This window comes from Sminthopsis crassicaudata, chromosome 6 (assembly GCF_048593235.1).
Source record: "Sminthopsis crassicaudata isolate SCR6 chromosome 6, ASM4859323v1, whole genome shotgun sequence".
Classification (NCBI taxonomy): Eukaryota; Metazoa; Chordata; class Mammalia; order Dasyuromorphia; family Dasyuridae; genus Sminthopsis; species Sminthopsis crassicaudata.
In genome coordinates this window covers 54,638,716-54,663,170 of record NC_133622.1, presented here as the reverse complement: position 1 = coordinate 54,663,170, position 24,455 = coordinate 54,638,716, and the positions used below count along the sequence as shown (strand labels likewise).

The 24,455-nt window shown below is 48.9% G+C and overlaps 1 protein-coding gene across 8 annotated transcripts in view; it reads right to left on the bottom strand.

Moving 5' to 3' along the window:
• Window positions 1–24,455, bottom strand: part of JADE1 (jade family PHD finger 1) — a 78,116-nt gene that overhangs the window by 7,250 nt on the left and 46,411 nt on the right. For all 8 annotated transcript variants that reach the window (XM_074274159.1, XM_074274158.1, XM_074274160.1 and 5 more), the window contains 6 exons: window positions 23,331–23,518; window positions 19,998–20,209; window positions 15,205–15,372; window positions 13,706–13,822; window positions 7,830–8,339; window positions 2,225–2,342 (listed from right to left, as the gene is read on the bottom strand). In XM_074274159.1, coding sequence (XP_074130260.1) covers window positions 2,225–2,342; window positions 7,830–8,339; window positions 13,706–13,822; window positions 15,205–15,372; window positions 19,998–20,209; window positions 23,331–23,518 — 1,313 coding nt within the window. The remainder of the gene's footprint in view (window positions 1–2,224; window positions 2,343–7,829; window positions 8,340–13,705; window positions 13,823–15,204; window positions 15,373–19,997; window positions 20,210–23,330; window positions 23,519–24,455) is intronic.

Here is a 24,455-nt window from a genome sequence, read left to right as displayed (position 1 = left end):
AATCAAATATACTAAAATTTTGTTATATGTCAGTGGATCCATTTGTGTTACCTACAATCTAGCTGTTAATCACTTGCTTTGCCCAAAACAATGAGTCTTTTTAACCCAATGGGAGAAGTGTGGTATGATGAAAAGTACCTTTGGCCTAGGAGTTTACGATTTGGGATCTACTTCAGGGATCTACTTCAGATTCTATTATTAACTTGCTATTTATCTCATGAAAATAATTTAATCTTTCTGGACCTGTTTTCTCATCAAATGAGGGAGATGGATTAGATACTGTCTAAGGGACATTCTAAATCTTCTCTACCTCCACTTTCTTTCTTCCAATACAGTTATTCCTTCCACAGCATGACTTTCCCCATCACAGTTTTGATATACAGCGAGTTCTCATAAGACAGTGAATAGGAAATTTGGAAGGAATTTTGCAGAAGCCACAGACAGCACACAAAGGCCAGTTTAGAAATTCAGAGATGCCCAAAATATAGATTGTGTAATCAACCCCAAATTTATAGTAAAATACTGTAAATATCCCACAAAAGAAAAAGAAATTTCAGACTTTTTCTCTAGTCCAGAGAGAAGGCCACAAAATTTGATGTAGGTTTTCCAAATAGCAGAGGCACTACAACTCTAACCCCCCTAGTGTGAAAGGGATCACTATATATTCTTCATACATCAAAGAAATAATTTTTCTTGGGCTCAGATCTTGTCAGGTCACTCATTCTTTTCAGAAAGGTTTAATGGCTTCCCACTGACTGACAGCTTCCTAAAATCCAAATATCTTTGCTTATTGCTTGGCCTTTCACAGTCTGGTGCCATGTTACTTGTCGAATCTGTGTCATGTAGAACCTGGGTTCTATACTCCAATCAAACAACTAATCTCATTCCCCAGATTTACTTGAGTTTTCCTGCCTCTATGATTCCGTGGATGCTCTTCCCTATGCCTGAAGTCTTTTCCTTTCCTTCTTTGCCAGTTAATTCTTATTCATCCTTTACAGCTGAATTCAAATACCTTACCACCACCCCCACACCTTTTAGCTCCCCTCATTAAAACTCTTCTAGTATCTGAATCATCACTTTGTTTTGCAACTCTCTAATGCAAGCATCCTAAAACATGTATTAAAATTATCTATTACTTATCACCTACTAGAAGACAGGGACAATATCTTATCTGGACCTCCCTTTCCCTCAGAACCTGGCATGATATTCTATATACAGCAATGGAGCATAAGGTTATACAGCCACGACAGACCCCTTTTTATATAAGCTACTTTGGGGCAGCTAGGTGGCGCAGTGGATAGAGCACCAGCCCTGAATTCAGGAGAACCCGAGTTCAAATGTGGCCTCAGACACTTAACACTTCCTAGCTGTGTGACCCTGGGCAAGTCACTTAACCCCAGCCTCAGGAAAAAAAAAAAAAAAAGGATAAGCTACCCTAGTTAAAAGAATGTCACTTTTAAGTTTTACTGCTGCAATGCATCCTTTGCTAATATTAACAATAGCCAGAAATATCTACAAGGTGTTAATTTTGGGGAAGAAAAGTCAAAATTTTCTATTAAATTAATACTACTGAATGCCAATACTTTGAGGGTATGGGTGACAACACTATTAATCCAATTAATATGTCTCTTTTCCCCCGGGGAGTGGGGTAGAAGAGAAACACTTAGATCACCATTAGGCACGTTTTGCTGTGTAGTAATGTTGGCATTAGTCACAGTTTGGACTTCAGTTTTAAAATGTGTCAGTAAGCCAGGCTTATTCAAATAAATGCTGGTGTAAATTTACCTCTGACTTATCTATAGGAGGATGAAGAAAAGAACAGAAACCTTTAGAACAGGAGTTCTCAATTCTTTTCATGTTATGGACCCCTCTGACAATCTAGCAAAATCTGTGGACTCTTACTCACAATGTTTTCAATGCATAAAATAAAACTTAAGATTACCAAAGAACCCAATTATACTGAAATAAACTTTTCCATCAAAGTTTATGGGATTCCTGAAATCTAGATAAGAACAACAACAATATATATAGACTATATCCATTAAAGATTAAAACCCCAAAAGTTAAATTTTTTTAAAAAATTTTGTCAATTTTGATCACCTTCCCATACCAAAATCTTTAAATATAAAGTCTCAGTTCTAGGACCACAGGACAGAGAAAACCCAACGAAAGGGGCAATTTCTATCAGGCAGGCTTCTGGACCTCTGAGGGCTTTCATACATACCTGAAACTCTTTCTTGTTCCAAAAGCTTAGTGTAAAGATTGAATATCTGCTCTTGGACCTTGCACACAGACCGTTTAATCTTTTCCCTGCGAGTCACCATGTACGTGAGATTCCGAACCTAGAATGCAGACAGAACAGACTATCAGGAACACTTTCCTGCAGCAGTAACGAGGATTGCAAGATTGCCTGCCAGAACAAAGGGGTGACACTGAAGGCGTTACATTTTTAAAAGGCGCTCTAATCACTCTGGAAAAGCCCTCCTGGGCTGCTGGCACCGGGTCCCCCTCATTTCTCTCTGCTCAGGCAGCAGAACACGGCTGGGGAGGGGAGCTAAACTGTGGAAAGGGCCCTCAGAACACTAGTGAGTACGTGTCCTGCCTCCTACCGTCCCCCATCCCAGGCCATCACTACACTTGGAAAAACTTCAGATACAGGACATGGAACCTTGAAGGTTAGTACATCGGGACCACCCTCCAATTGCCAAAGGACTCTTTTCCCTTTCCTGCCATCTTCATTTTCAGAGCTCTCTAAAAGTTTCAAAGCTAAAAATCTAGCACTGAGACACCCGATGTCTGCTTGGCCAGCACGCCGAGACCCACCGAGACTGAGACATTTACAGGGTTGGGGGTGGCTGAGAAAGAACCCACAATCGAGATGCTCCTGTGCATCGCCTGCTGGATTCTCCATTAAGTGCCAGGGATCTAAGCAATGCTTACAGGTGTGAGACTGCCGGCGTGCTTGCACACCATTACGGGTCAGAACACAGGGGGTCTTACCTCCAACTTTGCCAGCAATTTGCCACACGAGACAGTCCAGCTCTGTGTGTCCAAGCACTTCAACTTGGGCAATGGAGGAGATAATGCTATCTTGTTCTCCTCCTGGTTCCTTTGTTAGCCACTGAGAAGCACATCCAAGTGCCATGAGTCTAATTAGGAGAAGCCCCCCCAGTTACTGGGCTCAGCCATTGGGCTCGGTCACAAATCAAATTCCCCCTACCGATGTCTGGTTCCAAATCACACCTCACTGGACTTCCTCAGCCTTGCAGCACTGCACACCCCAGGACTGCTCCCCCAGCTTTTAAACCCTTGCCTCTGGTGGCCCTTTAGAGCTACAAGTGGAAAAGGAGCAGACCTTGGCTAGCGACACTCACTTTGTGACTGGGAGAATTGGTTGATTTAAAAACCATTCCAAGTTTAACATACTGCTCCCTAAGTTCTGTAAGAACCTGCAGCACAGTCACTGACATTGAACCTTTCAGGGGAAAAAGTCCCAAAGGCCTTCCTCCGCTACAATCTCCGTCACACCAGCCCTGGCCCCTCAGTAAGCCTGTATCAGCAGCGGGTACAAGACAAGGCAATCCTGTGCCCATCCTCGTCACTTTTCTCGCTCGTGCGCCCATAAGGCTGCTCATCTGACTCTGGAAACGACTTCCTCAAACTACTTGATTTAAATGATCAGAGTAACTCAAAGGTTACAGACCTTGCCATTCGGTCCTACCGATGCTAATGTAAACTGCATAAAAATATTCATCTGGGACTCTCTGTAGTATGTAGGCACTTCTCCTAAAGCTTATCTGAAGTGATAATGTTGAGTCATTATGTCATGGCCCATGACCAATAATCAGATCATTCAGCCCCTTTGTTATTCTACTTAGAATTCTCTGAACTTGGGCCAAGGACTTCTTAGTATCAAGTTCACATGAGTGCATCACGGAGAGAAAGGAGAGGACTGTTTTTCATGTTTCAGTTATTGTGTGATTTCCTGATCTCCAGCAAATTATCTTCTCACAGACTGTCAGGACCTTAAAAAATCAAATAAATAATGGCTTTTCCCCTAACCCTGCCTCAAGTTACTTTTAGGGAATCCTCTTAATTAAATATACAGACACATCTGTGTCTGTGTATACATATGTATATATGTATGTGTGTATACACACATATAAATCTATTGAGAGGATGTGTGTGTATATATACATACATACGTGTATATAAACATACATAAGTGTATATATGCATATATACGTGTGTAAATACAAAGAGCTAGAAGAATCAGTCTCACCAGTAAAAAACGAGTTCTATCTCTTAAGTGTAACTAGCCTTGATTAAAAGTATGTTTCTTCTGTCACAACCATAATTCTAGGTAAAGATAATAATTTAAAGTTCTTTGTAAAAAAAAAAAAAAAAAAAAATCCTAGTAAATATTAAGAGTCTCAGAAGATAAATGTAAAAGGTTTATAAGCCCTGTAAAAATATACGTGAGATTTGGGAATGAAGCTTAAGAAGCAGTAGGAATCAAAGCCCTTTGAGGAAGAGAAGCATAAATGTAAATGGGATCAGGAGAAGACACCTTTTGCTTAAGAGACAGGCTATATACACAAGTTCACTGACTTGAGATGCTCTGTAAAGGTTATCACATTTAAATTCTGTGCGTAGTTAGTGAGATCCTATATAAGTAGCTATATTTCTGGAAATTACCATAGAAAATGGTAGCTATGGAGAATGCAGATGAACACAATCCTCTTAGCCAGAATTTTTCCTTTTTGTTAATCTTTACAATATCCAGTCCCCTCTTCTCTCCAGCCCCCAGCAACCGTGAAGAACTCAGCTGCTAAATTTGAAGTTGCTATAAATCTTCCCTCTCCTTTATTCCCATGCTTATTACCCTGTGACAAGCCAGACTACAGAAAGTGGCCAGAAGAGAAGGGCCTATGTAATTTTCAAGAATAACAATGAACTCTGACGGAGTTTAATGTGCCTCTACCTAACATTTGCCCTGAGCTTTACTACCATAATCCATCAAAATCTTCAGAAACTCAGCAAGTTTCTATTTCCAAACATAAGCTGCGCCCTCACATCTCTGATCCCTGGGTTTGGAGTTTCCCTCCTCATCCTTTTCACATGCTGCGTGCTCCAGGAAGCTTCCAATAACCTTCCTATGTCACCAAACTTAGTCTCTCACTCGAAGGCGCTCATCACGTGCTCCCTAATTATCCGTGTGATGGAGTATTGCTAACTGTCAATATTCCATCCTATTCTAAACTACAAGCTTCTCGGGGCAGAAACCACGAGTTCATCCTTTTTCTCTCTGCTCGCCCCTACGAGCACCTGGAACGGTGCCGTACATAGGCAGGAAATTAGATTTCTGTTTGTGTGCTGGTGGGGAGGGCCTTAGCTCTCCATCCTTCCCACAAGACCTCCCAGAGCTGGCTCGCCGGACCCCTCTCTTGCTTTTCCCAACTTGCCCTGAGTCTCTCCCTGACTGCCCATCTTCCCCTCCCCGTCTCCACTTTCCCTCTCCGTCCTCATACACAAGTGTCCCCAGTAAACTAGAAGACTATGGAGGAAGGGACAGGCGAGACTCTGCAGGGGAGCCCCAGCTTGGCCCTCGGTCAGCCAGCCTGGAGCCCAAGCTCCAGCACTGAGCGAGCGCGGGGTGAAGGCATCCCAGGCTTGCTGAGCGAGCACTCTGGTCTATGAGAAGCCATCTCTCAGCCGGAAAAAAGAATCATCAAACAGTGAGATCGTCTACTTGGTAAGTGACAGATCCAGAGAAAGCCTCTTTCCAGTCGCCACTCGCCGCTCACTGTGTGAAAATACACCGTGGCCTCCTACTTAATGTCTGCGTCTCCTTAAAAAAAACCACTCTTCCACAGGGCAACCCCATCATGAAACTACTAGTCAAAAGGGCCTGCGCGTGGCTATCCGGAGTGTGAGCTGCGGCAAGGGCCATCACAAGGGGAACCCAGCCCTGTTCTCGCTGGTGGTGTGGAAGGTGACCGTGTCGGCCAACCCCCCACGCGGACATCCACAGGCGCAGGCCTTGCCGAGCGGCATGAAACACCAGGTGTCACACCCAAATGGACTCTGGGTGTTTAAACACATTTAACTTGGGCTACCATTAAATATAGAGCTTCTAACTGAAAAAAAACACCACAAAGGTTTGCCTAACAAGCTCCATCCTTAGGAGTTAACCTCCCGTTTTTAGCAGACAGATGACAGCTCTACTGTTTGTAATGACTAGGGACGCGCGTGGCTTGGGCCGTTAGTGCTTGGTTTTCACATTTTGAAAAGCTTCCATTCTAATTTGCTCTGGGACTGATATGGGAAAACTCTGTTTTTTTCATTCTGATCAACTGATGTACAACAGTCAGCCTCAAGTCCCTAAAGTCTCATAGGGTCTTTAATCCCGTAAATATGCAAACCGCCAGAAATTCAAGATGAGCCCTGATCTCATTGTGGGCCTGATTGGTCGGTTATCCTTGGTGTCATTCCACTTTAAAAAGTAACATCGAAGACTCCAAATGAGAGTGTTCAGAATTTAATCATATATGAGTGTTCACCTGCTGAGTAACTCAGGAACAGGAAGAAGGCAATACACCACAAGCATTTTCTGTAATTTTATTTTGTGGTGATTGTAAGACAGATACAAGCCAAACAGTGGGGTTCTCACCTCCTTCTCCTCCCAAGGATTAGCTGACAGTGAGTGGCTCATGTTCCCAGACTACAGCCCGGGGTCCTGGCCTGGCGGCTTCCCGCATCTCACACTAACATCCCTCCTTGCCTCTCAGGATCATGCCGGAGAGGTCCAGGCGCTGCTCCCGGGGGCACAGGTGAACAAACACTGGCTCCCTTCCCCCCCTCCCCTGCGCTGACTCAGAGACAGGTCCCCCAAGCTGACAGGAGCTGGCCCCAGCCTCAGGAGCCATCCCGGATGGCATGGGGGCCATTCTGAGACCAGAGCCTCAGCTGGGGGCTCGCCGCCCCTACGACTCACTCTAACTCTCGGGTCACCTTTCTCTTAAGCGCAGTCCTTTCTGCTGCCTGAGCCTCCCAAGAACCCCAGCTGGCCCTTAAAACAGGAGGCCGGCCACTCTGGCACCGAGGGGGTGGGCCTGCCCCCCCGGCCCAGCTCGGCCTCTTCATGCAACCCGCCTGGCCCAGCTCTCCCCCCTCACTCAGAGCCCAAGAGAAGTGGCGGGGAGAGCGACCATTGGGCCCGGGCCACCCTTGGCCCTAGGAGGGGTGCCCATTGCAGGTGAGGGGCTAGCCGCTATGTGTAGCATTCAAACATCCACGCATGCAGTGGGTGAATCCTGTTTATAATGACACTAAGCATTAAGGGGGTTCCCAACTCCTCACCAGCCCCAGGCCACCTGTCCTCACCTCACTCGCTGCCCGGGACCCTCTCCCTCCTTCTGGGCAGCCAAGAAGCGGAGCCGGCCACAGCAGGGGAAAGAACATAAGCGTGCCCCTGTGCGGCCCCATGGCTGTGTCTGGCAGACTTCCCAGCCGGACATGTGCCTTGGCTCCCACTGTAGTGTAAGGAAAAACTCTGAGGAGACCCCTGGTCATCCCCCGGGCTCCATCCTCTCTCTGGAAAGGGACTGGAGGGGGAGAGGCCAGGAAAGGTCCAAGGGGCGCAGGGGCTCCTACTTTCCCTCTAGGGCAATCGTGGACACACCCTCAGTCCCCAGCTCATCCCGAAACCCCCCCCACACAAAATGGATGCAGGTGTGAAAAGAAATGAAACTAGCTCCCTCTGCACGAGGGACGACTGCAGAGGCCGGCTAGGCCGCTCCCTACAGGGTATCGGTGTCAATTATTACCCTCTCCAAGTCCTGCCGGAGGTGGGTGAAAAGCTGCAGCCTCCTAAACAAGACATCCTGCTCCCGTTTGGCCAGATTGTCCTCCTCGTCCCTCTTCGGGGTGATGAGCGGCTTGTTGAAGTTCACCTTCCTCTTCAGCTTCCAGTACTGGTACAGGAAGTCCACCACCTCCTCGGGCAGCCGCACGGCCCGCGCCACGTCCAGCAGGTTGACAAAGGTGTAGAACTCGTCCTCCAGCTGCTGCAGCTTCTGCTTGCGCAGGCTGACGCGGTGCGCCTCAGCCTGGTTCTGCGCCAGCCCCTCGAAGGGCTGCAGGTGGCCCAGGGGCGAGCTGGCGGCCGCGGCGCCCTCGGCGGTGCCCTCCTCCTCCGGCTTCTTGCCGGAGCTGTGCTTGGGGCAGTACGACTTGAACTTGACTTCGTCATTCTCCGCCAGGATCGTCTTCATCTCCAGGCCGCGGTCGAAAGCGCAGGTCACGTGGAAGGCCGTGCGGCAATTCTTCACGGAGCACTGAATGGGGAGGAAGGGAACAACAAAGGGTAACTGAGTGACTGGACACTGCAGGGGGACACCGGAGGGGGCAAAAATGAGGGGAGCTCACTGAGGGTCTTGCCCGAGGGAGCTATGACCTGGCTGGGGACATTCGTAAGGACAAAATCTCCATTTCTTAGAGGGGTTTTTTCTACTGTGGAGTATGGGCCTCCAGAAGCTGAAGCTTCTATTCCTACCTTGGGAGTTTGGGCCTCCCTTAAATGAGCCTCCGGAAGCAGACATGACCAAACCCCGCAGGGTCCGGACTGCCACTGCTGCTGAGAACTCTAGAGCAGCTCGCAGCTCCCTGCACGCCAGGCCATGCAGAAGGCTCCTACCCTCCCAGCTCATCAGGGTGTGAGGCCCAAGACTGGCACCCGGGCTTCCAGGCCCCTGACTCAGTGTGCCCCCCAGCAGACAGCTCCTCAGCCCCTGCCATATGCCCCAGGGAAGGACAAGGCCTTGTTGTGCTCTGAAGGGAACAGGAAGCGCTTCCTGACAGTTCCCTAAGTAAGACACTAGGGTCGAGTCTAGAGCTGGTGACATTCAAGACATATGTCCTTGCAGAAGGGAAGAAAGTGGACAGAGGATTGAGTCAGAAGCTGGGAAGGGAGAGCAAGGGGACAGTAAAAGACGGCCTACCTAGCAAAGTCACTGATGTTAACAGCTTTTCAAAAGCTACAAAGCACCTCAGATACCCATCCCACCTGACAGAACAATGCGATGACCAAGTGCTATTATTATCCCCATTCTGCAATAAGGAAAATGAATTCTCGGAAAAGATGATATGGCTGGGCCAGGATCACGCAGCCGCCAAGGCCGCCAAAGCACTGCACCCACTGAAGGCAGAAGAGGAGGAAAGAGATGATCAGATAAGGGGCAAAGCGCTCAGAGGGCCTGCAGGAGGCCGGAGCCGCCGGCCAGCCCGCCTGGGCAGCAGCACTCCGCACTGGACCCCGCTCCGGGCACTTCTGGCTGCCAAGGGCAGGGAGGCCAGCCCTCGAAACCCCCCATTTGGCCAAAAACAAAACAGAGCCAGCCTCCTCTCCTTTCCCTCCATCCCCACCTGGGGAGCCTAGGCAGGCTTACAAGCAGCTTTTTAGTCCAGGCAATAATCAACAAGAGAAACAATTAGCAGAAGAGAAATGATTACTTTCTTCCCAGCCCAGTCCCGATGGAGGGAAAATCCCTGCTACTCAATAAAGAAAAAAGTCCCTGAAAGAAGGCAGCTTGTGGTGACTGCAGCCAGGCCCTTACAAGCAGCACTGTATTATGGGAGGCCACGTTATCCCTGGAGCCTGCCAGGCCCATAGGGAAGAGAACGGGATCCAATGGCCCTGCGCCAGAAGAAAGCCTTAATTAAGCTCATTCAGAGATCCTGAATTGCATCACAGCACACAGCAGTGCTCAGAGTTGGGTACTTCCTCCAGCACCACCCCCATCGCCCCCCCACCCCAACATTTTAAAGTTTAGGAAATGATTCAAACCCAGTCATGATTCCTGAAGTGATTATAATGTTTTTTTCCTTTTTCCCAGGAGAAAGGAAGCAAAAATCCATACTTGGCTACTCCCAGTTCACAAGAAGCTGAAGCAGGTGTCCTAAAATAAATCTAACTTTCTGTACAATTAATCTCAGTTCCAAGAAATGGGCTGAATCAGCTTCAATGGAAGCATTCACACACCTAGCCAAGCCAGCACCATTAAAGAACTTTATAATAATTTAAAAAAAAAAACTTCCCCTCCCCTGTTTAGGACTCAGCCAAACAAGAAATAAAGGTGGAAATAAATGGATTTGGCATTTATCTATATCTGATTTAAAACTATGCACTGAAGTACTCTAACCTTCCAAAAAAATAAAAAATAAAAAAATAAAAATGAATTGCACCCGGATATTTATACAAAACTCTGTAAAGAAACCAAAGAGCTTTCCTTGGGGTTTTCCTGTTCAGGTTGACTCAGCATCCAGATGTCACATAAACGTACAGTACAGCTTTTCCAGCTGCAAGTGTTTCGGAGACAAATCTTTTTTTTTTAAATAAAATCAATCTAATATGAAAGGATGTGAAAAACCATCAAAACTTCTCTCTCTCTTCTCCTCCAAATTAATGTTCTCCCCAGCCCAACCCCCAGGAGAAAACTGGAAGAGAAAGAAAAGAAATCAACATCAACAACAATCCCTCCCTCCCAAACCCTCCAAAAAAGCATCAGATCTTCTTTATAAGGGAAGAGAAATTGTGAGGGAAAAAATTCATAAAACTATCTCCTCTAAGTTAACGTTATAGACTAGGGAATGATTTACTGAAAGTCAAAAAAAAAAAAAAAAAAAAAAAAAAAAAGACCTCTCAGAAAGAAACTTGCTGATCTCTGTAGAAAATATCTTTCTTTTCCATATTTTAACAGTGCTTCTCCCCTTCTCCCCCTGCAAAATTAAATACATTCTCAGATGCAGAGGTGCATATACTCACATACATGCATGCAAACTTAACTGATCTATACACAGTATGGGTGACTTTAAATATGGCGAATATCTAAAGACCACTTCTGGACTGTGTCTCTTTTCTCCTTCCACGTTTACCTAGATGGCTGTCTACGTCACACTCAATCTTTCTTTCTTGAAGACTTCCCTTAACAAACTCCTCCACGACCAGCCAACAAACGGACACCCAGTCTTCCCTTGAAGAACAGTGACAGGGAATACCTGTTGAGGCAGCCATCAAACTTGGATGGTCTCAATTGTTATCTAAGTTTTTTCTTATATTAAATCTAAACCTACGTCTCAGAAATTTCATCCTGCTGCTAGTTCTTCCTTCAACGACCAGAGCACACCAAGACTAATCCCTCTTCACAAGCCAGCCCTCCAAGTAGCTGAAGTGAGCTTTCCAACCTTCTTTCTCTCTCCCTACCATCCCAATCCAAGCTAATCTCCTCAGTTCTTTCAACCAAGCCTCAATGTTCTAGATCTATCATCCAATCATGGATAGAGCCCCAATTAATAGAAGAAATCTGTAATCAATTTACATGTTTGTGAGGTGAGGAGTCCATGCTGTGCTTACAGCTTGTTAATGTTCCCATTGTTAAAGAAGTTAGAATTATGGTGACAGAGAAATAATGACATGAGCTCTCACCCTCTGACCAATGGGCAGCATATGAAAGTGTGCCCCATTCCAACAGTGGGGGAGCCCACTCCACCATCTCAGGGAGCACAGAGACTTTGTGTGTCCCACAGCAAGGGTCAGTGTCCGAAGTTCCTCCTGACTTCCCTGTGCCCTGTGGCCTCTCCTCCTATGACTCAACATCTATAAATTTATCTGTAAGGAGGCAGCACCAGTCTTTCAAGATAATGAATCTGATTCTTTTCTCAGAACACCAGGCCTCAAACTCCAGCACTGCATGACCTAGTCATCTTTCATCTAAATGAGTCTCCATTTCTTCCTCCATAAAATGAGTAGTCAGACAAGCTCCTTTCTAAGATCCTTCCCAGATCTAAATCTAGGTTCCTTATAGTTTATCTAAACTGCAAACCAACCATTTATCTCCCACAACAAAATTAGCCATTGAGAGACTTGAAATAAATGGCTAATTCTTTTATCAAATAATTGATTATTAACTCATGACAGTGAGGTTTCCTAGAAAGAATAATTACTAGTAGGAATAGATTAATTGCCTAGAATGATTTGGAACAAACTGAAGAAGAAATGGTATTTATATATACTAATGGTTGTCACTATGCTAATTTTCACGGAACCATCAGGAAAGAGAAATTCAGAACTAGACTCCAGCACCAGCCCGACCATCTCATACACCCCTAGACCTGTGCATTTCTGCCTGACACCAGAAGTAAAAACGGTCATGTTTTTACAGGTGAGTTCCAAAGACACACATCCCTCTTCACAGCCCTGAGAAGGCCCAAACTCTGAGGTGGGCAGGTAGAGCCCGGACTGCAGCAGCCAAAGGGTGAGGAGACATATTGGCCAGGACCAGTTTTGGTGGGAACTGGCTGCAGAAAAGCATGTACTGGGCCGACTTAGAAATTACCCTCAATGTGACAGCTCAGTCACTGGCCGTGATCACCCTATGCTATGCAGACAGGGATAGAGTATAAACTTCTCATAGGCAAAACCGTTTTGCTTTTATATCACCAGCCCCAAGTAGAAGGCCTTGTGGGTGGTAGGCACCCAATGAATATTTGTTGGATTTAACTGGATTAGAAATTTCTTGCTCCAATTGAACTTATGGCTTCCGTTTCCAAATTCCAGAACACTGAATTTCCCCGGGGCTGCAGAATTTGGAGGCTCTTTAACATTTATAAAATATGAACATGATAATAATGGGAATTTATCTAACTCAGATATATCGTAAGGCAAAGAAGCCTGCAAGGAAGTGCCTTCTTGCCAGATAAGATTTGAAATTATTGCTCTCATCCAGTTATTAACTAACCTGCCTTAAGTTCCGGCCCTGACAGGGCCAATGATGCTAAGTGCCCTTGACAGGACGGAGCTAAGGCCGCCTAGGCTCTTGTCCTGGAAGACGCTGTTGATTCTGGCCACTAGAGAGGTACTCACTGGATTACACTGGATGGCCCTCCCCAAAGCCCGCCAGCTTATCATCGTCCCTGGAGAGCCCTGGAGTGGCTGATGCTATCGACCGTTTCCCAGATCTCAACCACGTTCTAGAGCCAAACACCACTGAGTTCAAAATATCTGCTTTCCAGGCACTCTGACTCCTTCCCTATGCAGAGATAGCGGAAGATTGCTTCAAGCAGCAACAGAATCCAAGGCTGCCTCCTGACTCTCAAGGAATGGTGGCCAACCTCCTTGTAGGAGGGGAAGGCTGGGGGTCCCCAGGCCAGGCCTGTGCAGAGAAGCCATCACACTGTCTTCCCTCTTCCAGCCACCGAACACTCTGTGCCCAATGCCCCTGGCCCAGACACTAAGCGACGTCTGGACGCTTTAATCTGGGGCAGCTGAGCTGGGCTTGGCTCTGCCTCTGCTCTCTTGGATTTTGACTCCTCCTCTACAAAGGAAAGGCCTGGGGCCTCTAACGGCCTCTGCAGCTCTACATCTGTGATCAGCCCTGGTGACAAAGTCACAGAGGCAGGAGGCTGTTCTGGAGCCGGTTCCAGGCTAATCCCTCCCTGTCTCACCGTGAGGACTTCACAAATGCTGGTGCGCTGCCTGGGGGAAGGCGGCACGACCCCAGCCACTCACTATGGGCAGAGGTTAAGCCTACAGCTGGCACCCTTCGGCTAGCCCTGGGGGAGGGGGTCTCAGCCCTGGCCCGAAGGCCCATCCCTGCCCATCAGCCTTTCCTCCACCATGTGCAGGCGGCTGCCAAGGGCTGACTACCTGGATGGAGGCCCCAATCTTCTCGTTGCAGAGACTGCAGATCAGCGCCCATCGACTGCTGGGGATGTGAGACACCTTGGTGATGGGCTCCATCTTCTCCGGGCTGCCGATGCTCACCTAATGACCAGAGGAGAGAGGGCAGATGTGTGAGAAATCACGGAGTCCTCCTCTGCGCCCTCCAGCCCGTCACAGGCACGAGTGTGCAAAGTGAAGGCCCTGCTCCTGAGGGTGGGCAGGAGGGAGCACAACATCCCAGGGCCTCCCCACCCCGCGCCCAGGGAGTGACTGCCCCAGGACCTCCCCGCCTCACATCCAGGGAGTGACCAGCACCCAGGGCCGCCCGACCCCATGTGCAGGGAATGACCAGCACTCAGGGAGTGACCGGCCCCCAGGGCCACCACGGCAACTTCGTGCCCACTGTCCCAAACACCCAATAAAAGTTGAAAAAATCAAAACACTGAAACATTCTGTCAATGTGATGACAAACATCCAGATATTCGGAAATACCCAGACATCTAACATCAGCAGTGAGCTGCTTCTGATCCAAATAAAATGGGGACCAGCCCCTGACTTCACATTAATAACTGTCATCTATGACTGTTTCTAAAACTTTTCTAGGAATGAGATCTATGATGAAACTGTATTGTTTAATATCTGTTTCACCAATTAAATTAACTTCCATTATTTTACTCAACAAACATCTGTCCAACTCCTGCTAGGTATGAAGCATCGTGTCAGACACTGAGAGGAGTACAGAAAACTCTGAGAAAGAGATGCTTTGAAACTCTTGTGTCATGGAACACCTTGAACTGACTGGCTAATTCCTTTTAGATTTTTATTTATAAATCATATAAACAAAATACACAATTTACAAAGGAAACCAATTATACTTGCCCTTAGGTGAAACCAGTTATAAACTAATGAAACAGACTTATAAGAATGTTTTTCTAAAAAAAAAAAAAAAAATCCACGTAGCAGTCATTGTCCTCTGTGTGGGTCAAATAATATCTCTATTTAAGCCAGTCTAATCTGTCTCTAGGGTCAATGAGAATAAAAAACTCACTTTGGTTTTTCAACATCACTCTCTGTCATCCCCCTAAACCTTCCTTCAATAAAATCCCCCGAAACATCCTAAATCACAGAGACCAAACTCAAAGTCAGTACATTAAGTTGTCCCAAGTTCAATACCTGAAATCAATTACATCAGACCTGAGAAAAAATATTAGAGTTATAAAAATATAAATAAAATCATAAAGCAGGTCCTGTTCAGCCCTGACAGTATTTCTGGGCTGCTGTTACTCACAAGAGTCAGAGGTTATGACAAGATAAGATGTGGAAAATGAGTAAGAAAGAAGGAAGGGAGAGAGGGAAGGAAAGAAGAAAAAGAAAAAAGGACATGAGATGAGCTGTCTCTGTATCTATCTGCAGCCGCCTCAGGCTGCACCGGGGCAGCTCGCCATCATGGCCTTCATGGGAGGATTTCCACAGGCCCTGCCTACCTCCGGTATCCAGAGTGCGCAGCTGACGTGGACCCACTTGGTTCCGCTGCGGGTGGGCTTCATGGCGCCGCCCTTCTTCGGACAGAGCAGACATTTTGGCTGCACTCCCAGAGCGCAGGTCCTGCAGAGCCAGCTCCCCTCGGGCACCTTCAGGATCCCGTAACACGCCTGCGTTCCCCAATGAGACAAAGAAAGGGCGAGCGTGAGCCTTCTGTGTACTCCTGCCCCTGGGATGGGTATAAACCCTACAAAAAGCCTCCAACCTCCACTCTTCCCCCTTTTATGGACTCCCCCATCTTCAGAGGGAACCCCACAATGTGGCACCTCAAGTATTCAGAACAATGAACGTGTTTCCAGCAGAAGCGATCAGAAAACAGAACTTGAGCAAACTCCCTTAATCAGACTGGAAGGTGACCTGGGAGGGGGGAGACACTCTCCCTTCCATCCTTTTATGAAAAAAAGTATCACAACTTAGCAATGCTACTGCTCAGCGTCTGCTCATCCCAAGGAGTGAACGGCAGATGGAAAAGAACAATCCCCGCAGAAATATGTAGAGAAGAACGTTTTTTGTCATAGCAAAGACCTGGAAACTAAGTCAGTGTTCATCTGGGGAGAATGGCTAAACATTGTAATTAAAAAAAAAAAAAAAAAAAAAAAGAATATTATTGTTCCACAGAAAATAAAGGAAAAGACAGACTCAGAGATACCTAAAACATCTGTATCCTGGGCAGAGCAGCGGTTACAATGCCTATGGCTTCTGCGATGACAACAGTATTGGAAAGAAAAAACATTTCTTTGAAAGACTCAAGAACAATGATCAACGCAATGACCAGTTACAAATCCAGAAGGTCAATGACGAAGCATGCAATCCACTTCCTGATGGCTGACAGAGTAGAGGTGCACATCTACAAGCAAAGCCAATGGGGTTTTTACAGACTAGTTATGGGTGGGAAGGGAGGCACGGCACTGGTGATAGCCTCTGAAAAAGGCAGACACCGGAGTATAAACCAGAAGGGGCCCAGACAAGAGGCCAATGGTCCTACTACTAACTTAAACATTCACACGTTTTTGTTAATGTTTAATGTGTACTTTAAAATAGATTTTACACTTTTCAATATATTGTTTTTTTTACAAAACCAAGCTGTAGCTTATAGGTCTGTGGTTTCATGTGCATTCCATTTTTTGCAAAAGGAATTTTGTTCACTTTTATTGATATTAGTTAAGTTCAGGATAAAAAAGGAAAAAAAGAAAAGAAAGAAATTTTCCCTTTGAATGCCAGCAGAGCCCGCCTCTGGGTGAAAGACGCCTTTCCTGAACACTGCACTTCCAGACCTGGAGATGGGAACGAGAGCTAGTAAGGACCAGGATTAGGCTGGGCCACCCCTGGGCTTAGATAACCCCCCCCCCCCACTGACCTCACTTTTGGCAACAGAAACTCACAATATTCTCTAAGCTCAGGACAGAAAAGAAAAACTTCCCTGGAGGATCTGGGAGAGAGCTGCTTGTTAAACATTAACTAGCACGCTCCCGTCATACCGACAGCCTGCTTGTGGAGCCCCAGAACTCCCTCCCTACAGGCTGGCGGCCCTTCTTCCTCGGTGGCCCCCAGGAATCTTCCTCTCCACTCCCAGGAGAAGAATGCAGACGACCTCTTCTTCCTCCTCAGTGTGTGTGTTTGTATCTCAGATATACACGTACCTGTGTCCTAGACCCACAAAAGAATGTTCCTCGAGGACAGGAACTACACACAGCATCTGGCCACAGGAGGCACTCAAATACCTGCTGCGTAAAGAGCATTTTTTGTTGTAGCAAAGAGCTGGAAGCAAAGTGGAGCGCCTGTCGGCTGGGGAATGGCTTAACAGACCACAGTAAAGAAATAAATAGAATGTTATTGTGTTATAGGAAATGATGGAAAAGTTCTAAAATACGTCTATGTAACCTTACAACGCCAATCCTAAACTACTGTGGGGTGGAAAGGACCCCAAAAGGGAGAACCTATAGACACAGAGAAAACGTGAGCTCTTTTTCTAGGATTCAAAAACAAGTGATGGACAAGGGGTTAAAAAAAAAAAAAATCACAGAAACTGCAGATGTTAAAGGTTAAATTAATAAAGACGTGGTGAAAGGATAAAGGCCAGGCCAAGAAAATCACGCGGCCCAGGGGAGAAGAGAGCGGGAGACTCTTGGGGGTCTGATTGGAACTTTACCCGGAAAGCACGTCAGGAGGAGGCGAGACCTACGTGCGGAACGCTGGCCAAGAACAGCGGGGAGGCCGGAGGACGACCCGTTGGCCTCGGACCGAGCTGGAAGGAACCTTAGCAAGTGATGACTCCTGTCTCAGAGCCAGGCCTCCCCTCTGCCGCGCGGCCTCCCTCACTGGGGCTTTGAGGCGCTAAGACCCCCGCGGACTAGGGGTTCCCTCTGCTATTAGGAAGGGCCAGACAAGACGCTGTCTCGTGATCTCATCCAGTTTGAAGGAACTCTGAAAGGCCGGAAGCCAGCCGGGGCAGAGAAAGGACGTCTACGCAGACTGAGCCCCAAAAGCCCCTGAGAGGAGCAACAGGGTGGGCAGGAACTCTGAGGAGGAGCCTGGGCTGCAGGTGCCCCAGAAAGCAGAGTCCAGCCCTCCTTTTACAAAAGTGGAGGCCGGCCGTGGCCCCAGGACAGTACGGGCCCTTCTGGAGTCCGTTCCCTCTCCGAGCTCTGGCGCCCGGTGGGATCTGGCCGGGCCTCCTCGCTGGAGATCGGACCTGAAGCAGTGAGCACCCCCGGACTTGCACCAGGGGCTAGCCTGGCCCCCTCCGGGAATCTGCTTCTTCCTCCGCAAAATGACCCGGCCCCCGGCCCCCGCCCCCCCCCCCCCCCCCCTTGAACAGGCAGTAGCACAGAAAGAAAAACTCAGAGTCCCGCTTTGGTCAAGATCAAAAGGCAGACTTAATTAGTTAAAGGGTCAAGGTCAGAGGTTAAGTTAAAGCAATAAACATCCCTGATAAGGAGACATCTCTGCTGATCTGAATCAATGGGGAAAGTTTCCAGAGCAAGAGGTCCCCACAGGGATGGAATCTCTCTCCTTCCCCCAAGCTGGAAAGTCAAACCCTGTAGAGCAGGGGCTGGAGCTTATTTTTCTTCCCTGCGATTCACTTCCCACCGAGGATCCCCAGGCTGGGCGCCTTTCCGCAGGGCCCGCCAAACTCAGACTTCCCACGGGGAGGTCCTGCCACGGGGTGCGAGGGGTAGCCGGGGCACGTTTCCACTCGGCTCCCTCCCGCCCGTGGGCGTGTTCAGAAAGAGGAAGAAAAGAAAACTAATTTTCAAGGGAGATAAACCGTGGGGGGAGGGGGAAGGAGGGAGGGAGACAGAGACAGAGGGGGGGGAGGGGAGCAGGGATGACTGCTGGATCCTAGGGCTGAGGGAAGCCGCGAACAGTTCGCAGCCCTCAAGCGCCCCGAGCCTTGAGCACGTGCCCGTTGTAGCACAGGGCCCCCGGCCTTCATCAGCAGAAGTGCCCTTTCTGTTCCTCAGGTGAGCAGCCACCAGGCCTTTCTGGCTGCCTTGGAGCCGAGGCCCCGCCGCGCGTCTCTCCGGGCTCTTGCTTTTCTCAGGCCCGGAGGAAGCGCTCCCTTCCCTCAAGTCCCCCACCCGCCTGGGTTCCCGTCTGCAGTTTTACCCCCTCTCCGCACAAAGCAGTGTCTGCGCCGCAGAGACCAAGCCCCCGGGGTGGAAGAGCAAACCCGGCCTCGGTGCCTCCGCCTGCTGCAGCAGGGAGCCGCGCAGCCGCCCCGGCTCTGGAGCGCTCGGAGCCCTCAGCCCGATGGGAGCGGTCCGGCCCCGCCCAGCAGCTTCTCCCCATGGAGGTCACAGAAGGCGCAGCCTCTGCGGGCAGGGACCTCCACTGACTAAGAGCTGTGACTAAGAGAGCTCTGCATACAGCAGGTGCACTATGATTGTGCATCCGCTGGATGCACACGTGCACGGATGCTAAAGAGCAGACAGGACGACGTTATCTCTGCTCTCCAGGAGCCTGTGGACCGTGGGGGCTGGGGCGGAAACGGAGCTGGCTGCCATGTCCTCCACGGGGCATTAAAGAGACCGGGCAGCCCACCAAAAGAACTTTTCAGGGCGCCCAGCTCCGAGAGGTCGGCCCATCCCCGGGTTTTTGCTTTAGGAAAACCTGGTGCTACCGTGAGGTCAAATGCTGTGCCCCAATGGGGGGGGGTGTCCCCCACCGGGCAGAAGCCGACAGAAAGCTGACCAAAGCAGTACGCCCCATGGGCAGAAACAGCGCCCCCTGCGGGGCACAGGCAGAAAGGAAGCTAACCAAAGCAGTGCGCCCCCTCGGGGCAGAAGCAGCACCTCATTCCCTCCCCCCATCCCAAGGCCCTGGGGCAGAAGCAGCACCTCACTCCCTCCCCCCATCCCAAGGAGCAGCGCCCCCTGGGGCAAAGGCCAACTGGAAGCTGAACAATGCAGTGCAGCACGCCCCCTCCTTTCCGGGCAGAAATAGTGCCCCCTGCAGGGCAGAAGCCTACAGGAAATGGAACAAAGCAGTGCGCCCCCTCGGGGCAGAAGCAGCACCTCACTCCCTCCCCCATCCCAAGGAGCAGCGCTCCCTGGGGCAGAGGCCTACTGGAAGCTGAACAATGGGGGGGAGGGGGGGAGGCAGAGCAGAAGCAGCGCCCCCTGCAGGGCAGAAGGGGTCAGAGCCGGGAAGCTCTCGAAGAGGAATGACTGGGGGACACCTGGGCCCCGCTCTGAGGAAGGGAGGGGCACAGACGCCCCCCCCAGCTCCGCACCTGGTGCACGCAGATGTTGCATTTATCGCAGAAAACCATCTCGTTGCCGTCTTCTCCATCCGGAGACTGGCAGACGTCGCAGACGACGTCCTCGTCGTACTCGATCCCCAGCCCTTCCTCGGTCTCGATGGCGTGGTTCATGTTGTCGTAGCAGCGCTGCTCAAACTCCTCCAGGACCCTCTCCATGGTGTACTCGTCCAGCTCCGGCATGCCTGGGGGAGAGAGGGGAGACCCCGCGTGAGCCCCTCGAGCCGCCAAGCCAGGAGGGCCGCAAGGGGCGGGGCAGCCCGGCCACGCCCATCCTTGCAGCCCTGCAGGCCTCTGGGCCCTCTCTCCGCACCGGCAGCCATTGTGGGGGGAGGGAGGAACTCGAGTCCTCGGCCACGTTTGGTCCCCTGTACCGGGGCCTCAGAACCTCTGCCCCAGCGGGATTCTGGAGTCGCGCCCCGGGCCCCCCCAGCTCCCGGCGGCTCTGGGCACCTTCTAATGCTAATGGTTGGCTTGCAATAACCATGAGGTGACAGCTGGAGCCGCTAGAGCTCCTTCTGTGCACCAGGCACTGCGCTAACATCTCCCTTGGCCCTCACAACAACCCTGCAGAGGAGTTAGCCCATTTCACAGGCAGAGAAACTAAGAGCACTTAAGCAAGAGGTCCCGAGAGCAGCCACCCGGGCACTGCTTCAGCTCCCGTGTCAGGGGCAGTGCTCCGGCAGCCCGGGGTTAAGGTGACTTGCTCCGGACCACAAGAACGGCGAGCAGTCCCGGAGCACTTCAAGCAGCCAAGTGCCTCCCGGGCGTCTCATGTCACCAGAGGCAGGACCGAGGCAGTTCTTTCCAACTCCAGACGCGTGGCCCCACAGCAGGGATCATGGGGAGCTGAAAGAATGCTGTGGCTCCCTATCACCCCAGGACCAAATCTCAAACGCTGTGATTGGCTTTTAAAGTCCATCCCGACATATAGAAGTACCTATCACTGTACTGGATTCCTTTCTATCTAAGGGGAGAGGGAGGGAGAAAAATGGGAACACAAGGTTTTGCAAGAGTGAATGATAAAAACCATCTGCATATATTTGAATATATTGAAAATAAAAGGCTATTATTAAAAAAAGGAAAGTCCATCATAGATCAACAATGACAGACAGCTCTTCTCAACAATGCGGTGACCCAAGACTATTCCAACAGACATGGGATGGAAAATGCCAGCTGCATCCTAAAGAAAACTCAAAAGTTCTCTCAAAATCCCACCTTTTACAGGTTCTTTCCCTTCCCCTTCCCTCTGTCTGTCACCTCCAGCCTACGCTGCACAGAGTTTGTTTGTACATAGTTGTTTGAACACTTCCCCGTGAGCTCTTTGAAAACAGGACAGTTATTATCAGGGCATGTTAGCAAAATGCCTCCCCTACAGTAGGTGCTTGAATTGGCCCGAGTTCATGCCCACCGTGTTACAGTTAGTCAGTCCCATTCCCTCTCGGAAGGAATCCTAAATGCCCCCTGCTCCTTTATCTCCAGGATGGGTACGATGACACTTACAAATACTATCTCACAGGGATGCTGAGGTACGCCCCTCAGAGTGCTGTCGAGATGTGAATCCCAACTACTTTTAAGAGAAGGAGGACTCCAACTGGTCTGTAGCATAAGCTCGCAAATCCCCCAACAAACAGCTCCAGAAGCAAACATCCCAGGCTCGGACACTAGATTACTGGCATTTTAGTGCTTTGAAAAGCAAAAAGCCCAGGGTTGGTCTCGGCAGAGCCTCCCCAGACGGGCGCCGACCATGTGTCCAAGTCAGGGCTACTGCCGTCCCGGGGACCTCCCCTGCCTCCCGGGGCTCGGAGGTGGGAGGGAATGAGAAGCCCCCTGAGCCTCAGACTCTCCGGGAGCTCGTGGTCCCAGAGCCTCTGGCCCTGTCCATCTTCTCACGCCCCGCTTCCGCATGGGAAGGGCACTCAGACCAAGTTCTCCCTCGGAGTTCTCAAGGCATTTGGCTTTGAAAGCACAAACCTCCTCCCTGTAATTAATATTTACAACCCAGACTAATAACACAGTGAAGACAAAGTCTCTCAGGCATGTGTGGTCAGTGCGCAGGGGGTGGCTGCCAGAACACTCAGCAGTGTGCTTAAGGCCCATGAGCTCATGCAGTCATTTTAGAGTCACTCACAAAGCACAAAGAGCCTTCCTCTGTGTTCTGCGGGCCCTCCCCAGAGATACCGGGGGGGCCTCTGGGCACCCTTAGTGGATCTCCACCAAAGCTGGCCTGTCACAGATAGAGCGTGCCCCAGGTCTCCCAGACCACCTGCAACCTCCGTGTCCCTGTCTGGGACGGCGAGAATTAAAGGATCCCAAGATTTATGACTGGGAGAGACCCCAGGACTGACCTGCTCACAGTCTGTCTGCGGGGGCTCTGACCCTGGGGTCACTGGCCCCAGACCCTGCCCCGGGGGCTGAAGGCTCTGGGGTGACTGGAGAGAGACCCACTTGTAGAAGGAATGGGGGGACCCAGAGGAGGAGCAGAAGTGGAGCAGGCAAAAGACCCAAACTTTCAGGGACTGAAGGCTCCAAACAGCCGGTGCCCACAAGCGGGTCTGTGGTACTGCACTTTTCTGTTGCCTTTCATTATCTTTGCCAATTTGATGGGTATCAAGGGAAAACCTCACAGAGGTTTTTAATTAGCATTTCTCTGATTGTCACAGATTTTTCATGTAGCTATTGATAATTTATATATGTTTCAAGTACAGCCTGTTCCTATCACGGTGGGATTTTCATTGGACAGGAGCAGTCAATTTGAAATCCCAGCTCCGCCATATTACCCAGCAACCTTGTGAGCCTGGGTTCCAGCTTTCCTCATCTATAAAATGAAGACTTTGGAAGAGAAAGTCTCTAACAAGTCTAGAAACTTGAGCCAGGAAGACCTAGTTTCAAATACTACCTTTGACACTTTCTAATAAGCATGGACAAGCTCTCTGAGCCTCAGTTTCTCCATCTGCAAATTGGACAGAACACTTGTATTGCCCACCTTACAGAGCTGTGGTAAGTGAAATGCTCAGCAAAGCCTCAAGCCCTACATGAATAAGGTTTTATCATTAGTCCAGCTATAATTCTCTGATCCTATTATCTCAAATAGAAGCATAACAATAAGGCCAAAGAAAGATTGGAACCAGATTATCCTGTGTTTCAACTGCCAAGTTAAAGACGTTGAACTTCATTTGATGGGCAATGAGAATTTTTTTCTCTCCCTTCCCCTCTTAGAGTAAGGGTTCCCCCACTGTCTTCAGTCAAGAGAAAACCTGTGGGGGTGAGTAGGGGGATGGGGGGCAGTGTCCTAGAATTTCTCACCCATCTCCTTGAACTCCTCATTGGTCACTTCCAGCCACGCAGTGTCCATGTCATTGAGGTCATAGCGACACACACTGTCTGCCAATGTGCGGATGTCTACGTAGCCCAGCTCCGGAGGCTCCGAGCCCGAGGAGAGGATGTATTTCCTTGGCCTGATGAACATGAGGGCTTTCTCCTCAGACATGACCCTGAGAAACAGAGAGAAAATTAACTCGTGGCTAAGGAAGCAGTTACCTGCTGCAGCTCCTTCACGATCCAGCCTGGAAAACAAAGGAGTTACTCCTGAAGGACAGGACTTCTTTTCTATTTCCACTTGCAAGCCTTTCTTGCCTGAGAACATTTTGCGTGATTCCAGGTATATAAAATAAGTGTAAAAAAAAAAAAAATTTATTGATAATATATTATAATTTCATGATATTTAGTTACAAGATCTTCATATGGGGTCATGAACCAGTTTAAGAAGCCAATTGGTTTTGCAAGGGTGAATTTGAAAACTATCTTTGCATATATTTGGAAAATATATAAAAATAAATAGCTTAAAAAAAAAAAAAAAAGAAGCTGAGTTCTATGGCATTAAAGACTCCTCTATCCTCAAGTCACTGAAGCCCACACTCCAGTACCACAAAAGTTGCCAAAACTCTTTGTCCTTGTCTCCCTTTCTCATGCTAGTCTCCAACACCTACGAGCACAAATGAGTTTTAACGTGCTATAGGTGCTAGAAGGCTAACTGAGTAAATCAGGGTTCAGAAAAGTTCCAGAACCTCTAAGGGCTGCCAGCAATTCCATTAACACTGTAACTGTAGGTGATTGCTGATCTTCATCAAATGAGGGAGTTTCCACAGCAGAAGCAGAGATGGAACAGAACTGAAATGAGGAAAACCTGGTTGTGAGCCCCTCCTGAAAAAGTTATTAGCTATGTAATGTTGGCCAAGTGGCTTCTGAGTCTGCTCCCCCTTTTATTATGTAGATAAAATAACATAGCATTCCTCCACAGAGAAGTTAAGGAGTTTAATCAGAAAATGGACCTAAAATGTTTAGCAAGTTTTTTTTAAAGACCGCTGGTGATTTTTTAAAGACAATGTGAATGCTTGCTGCTACTCCTAATGCTGCTGCAACTCCTATTAC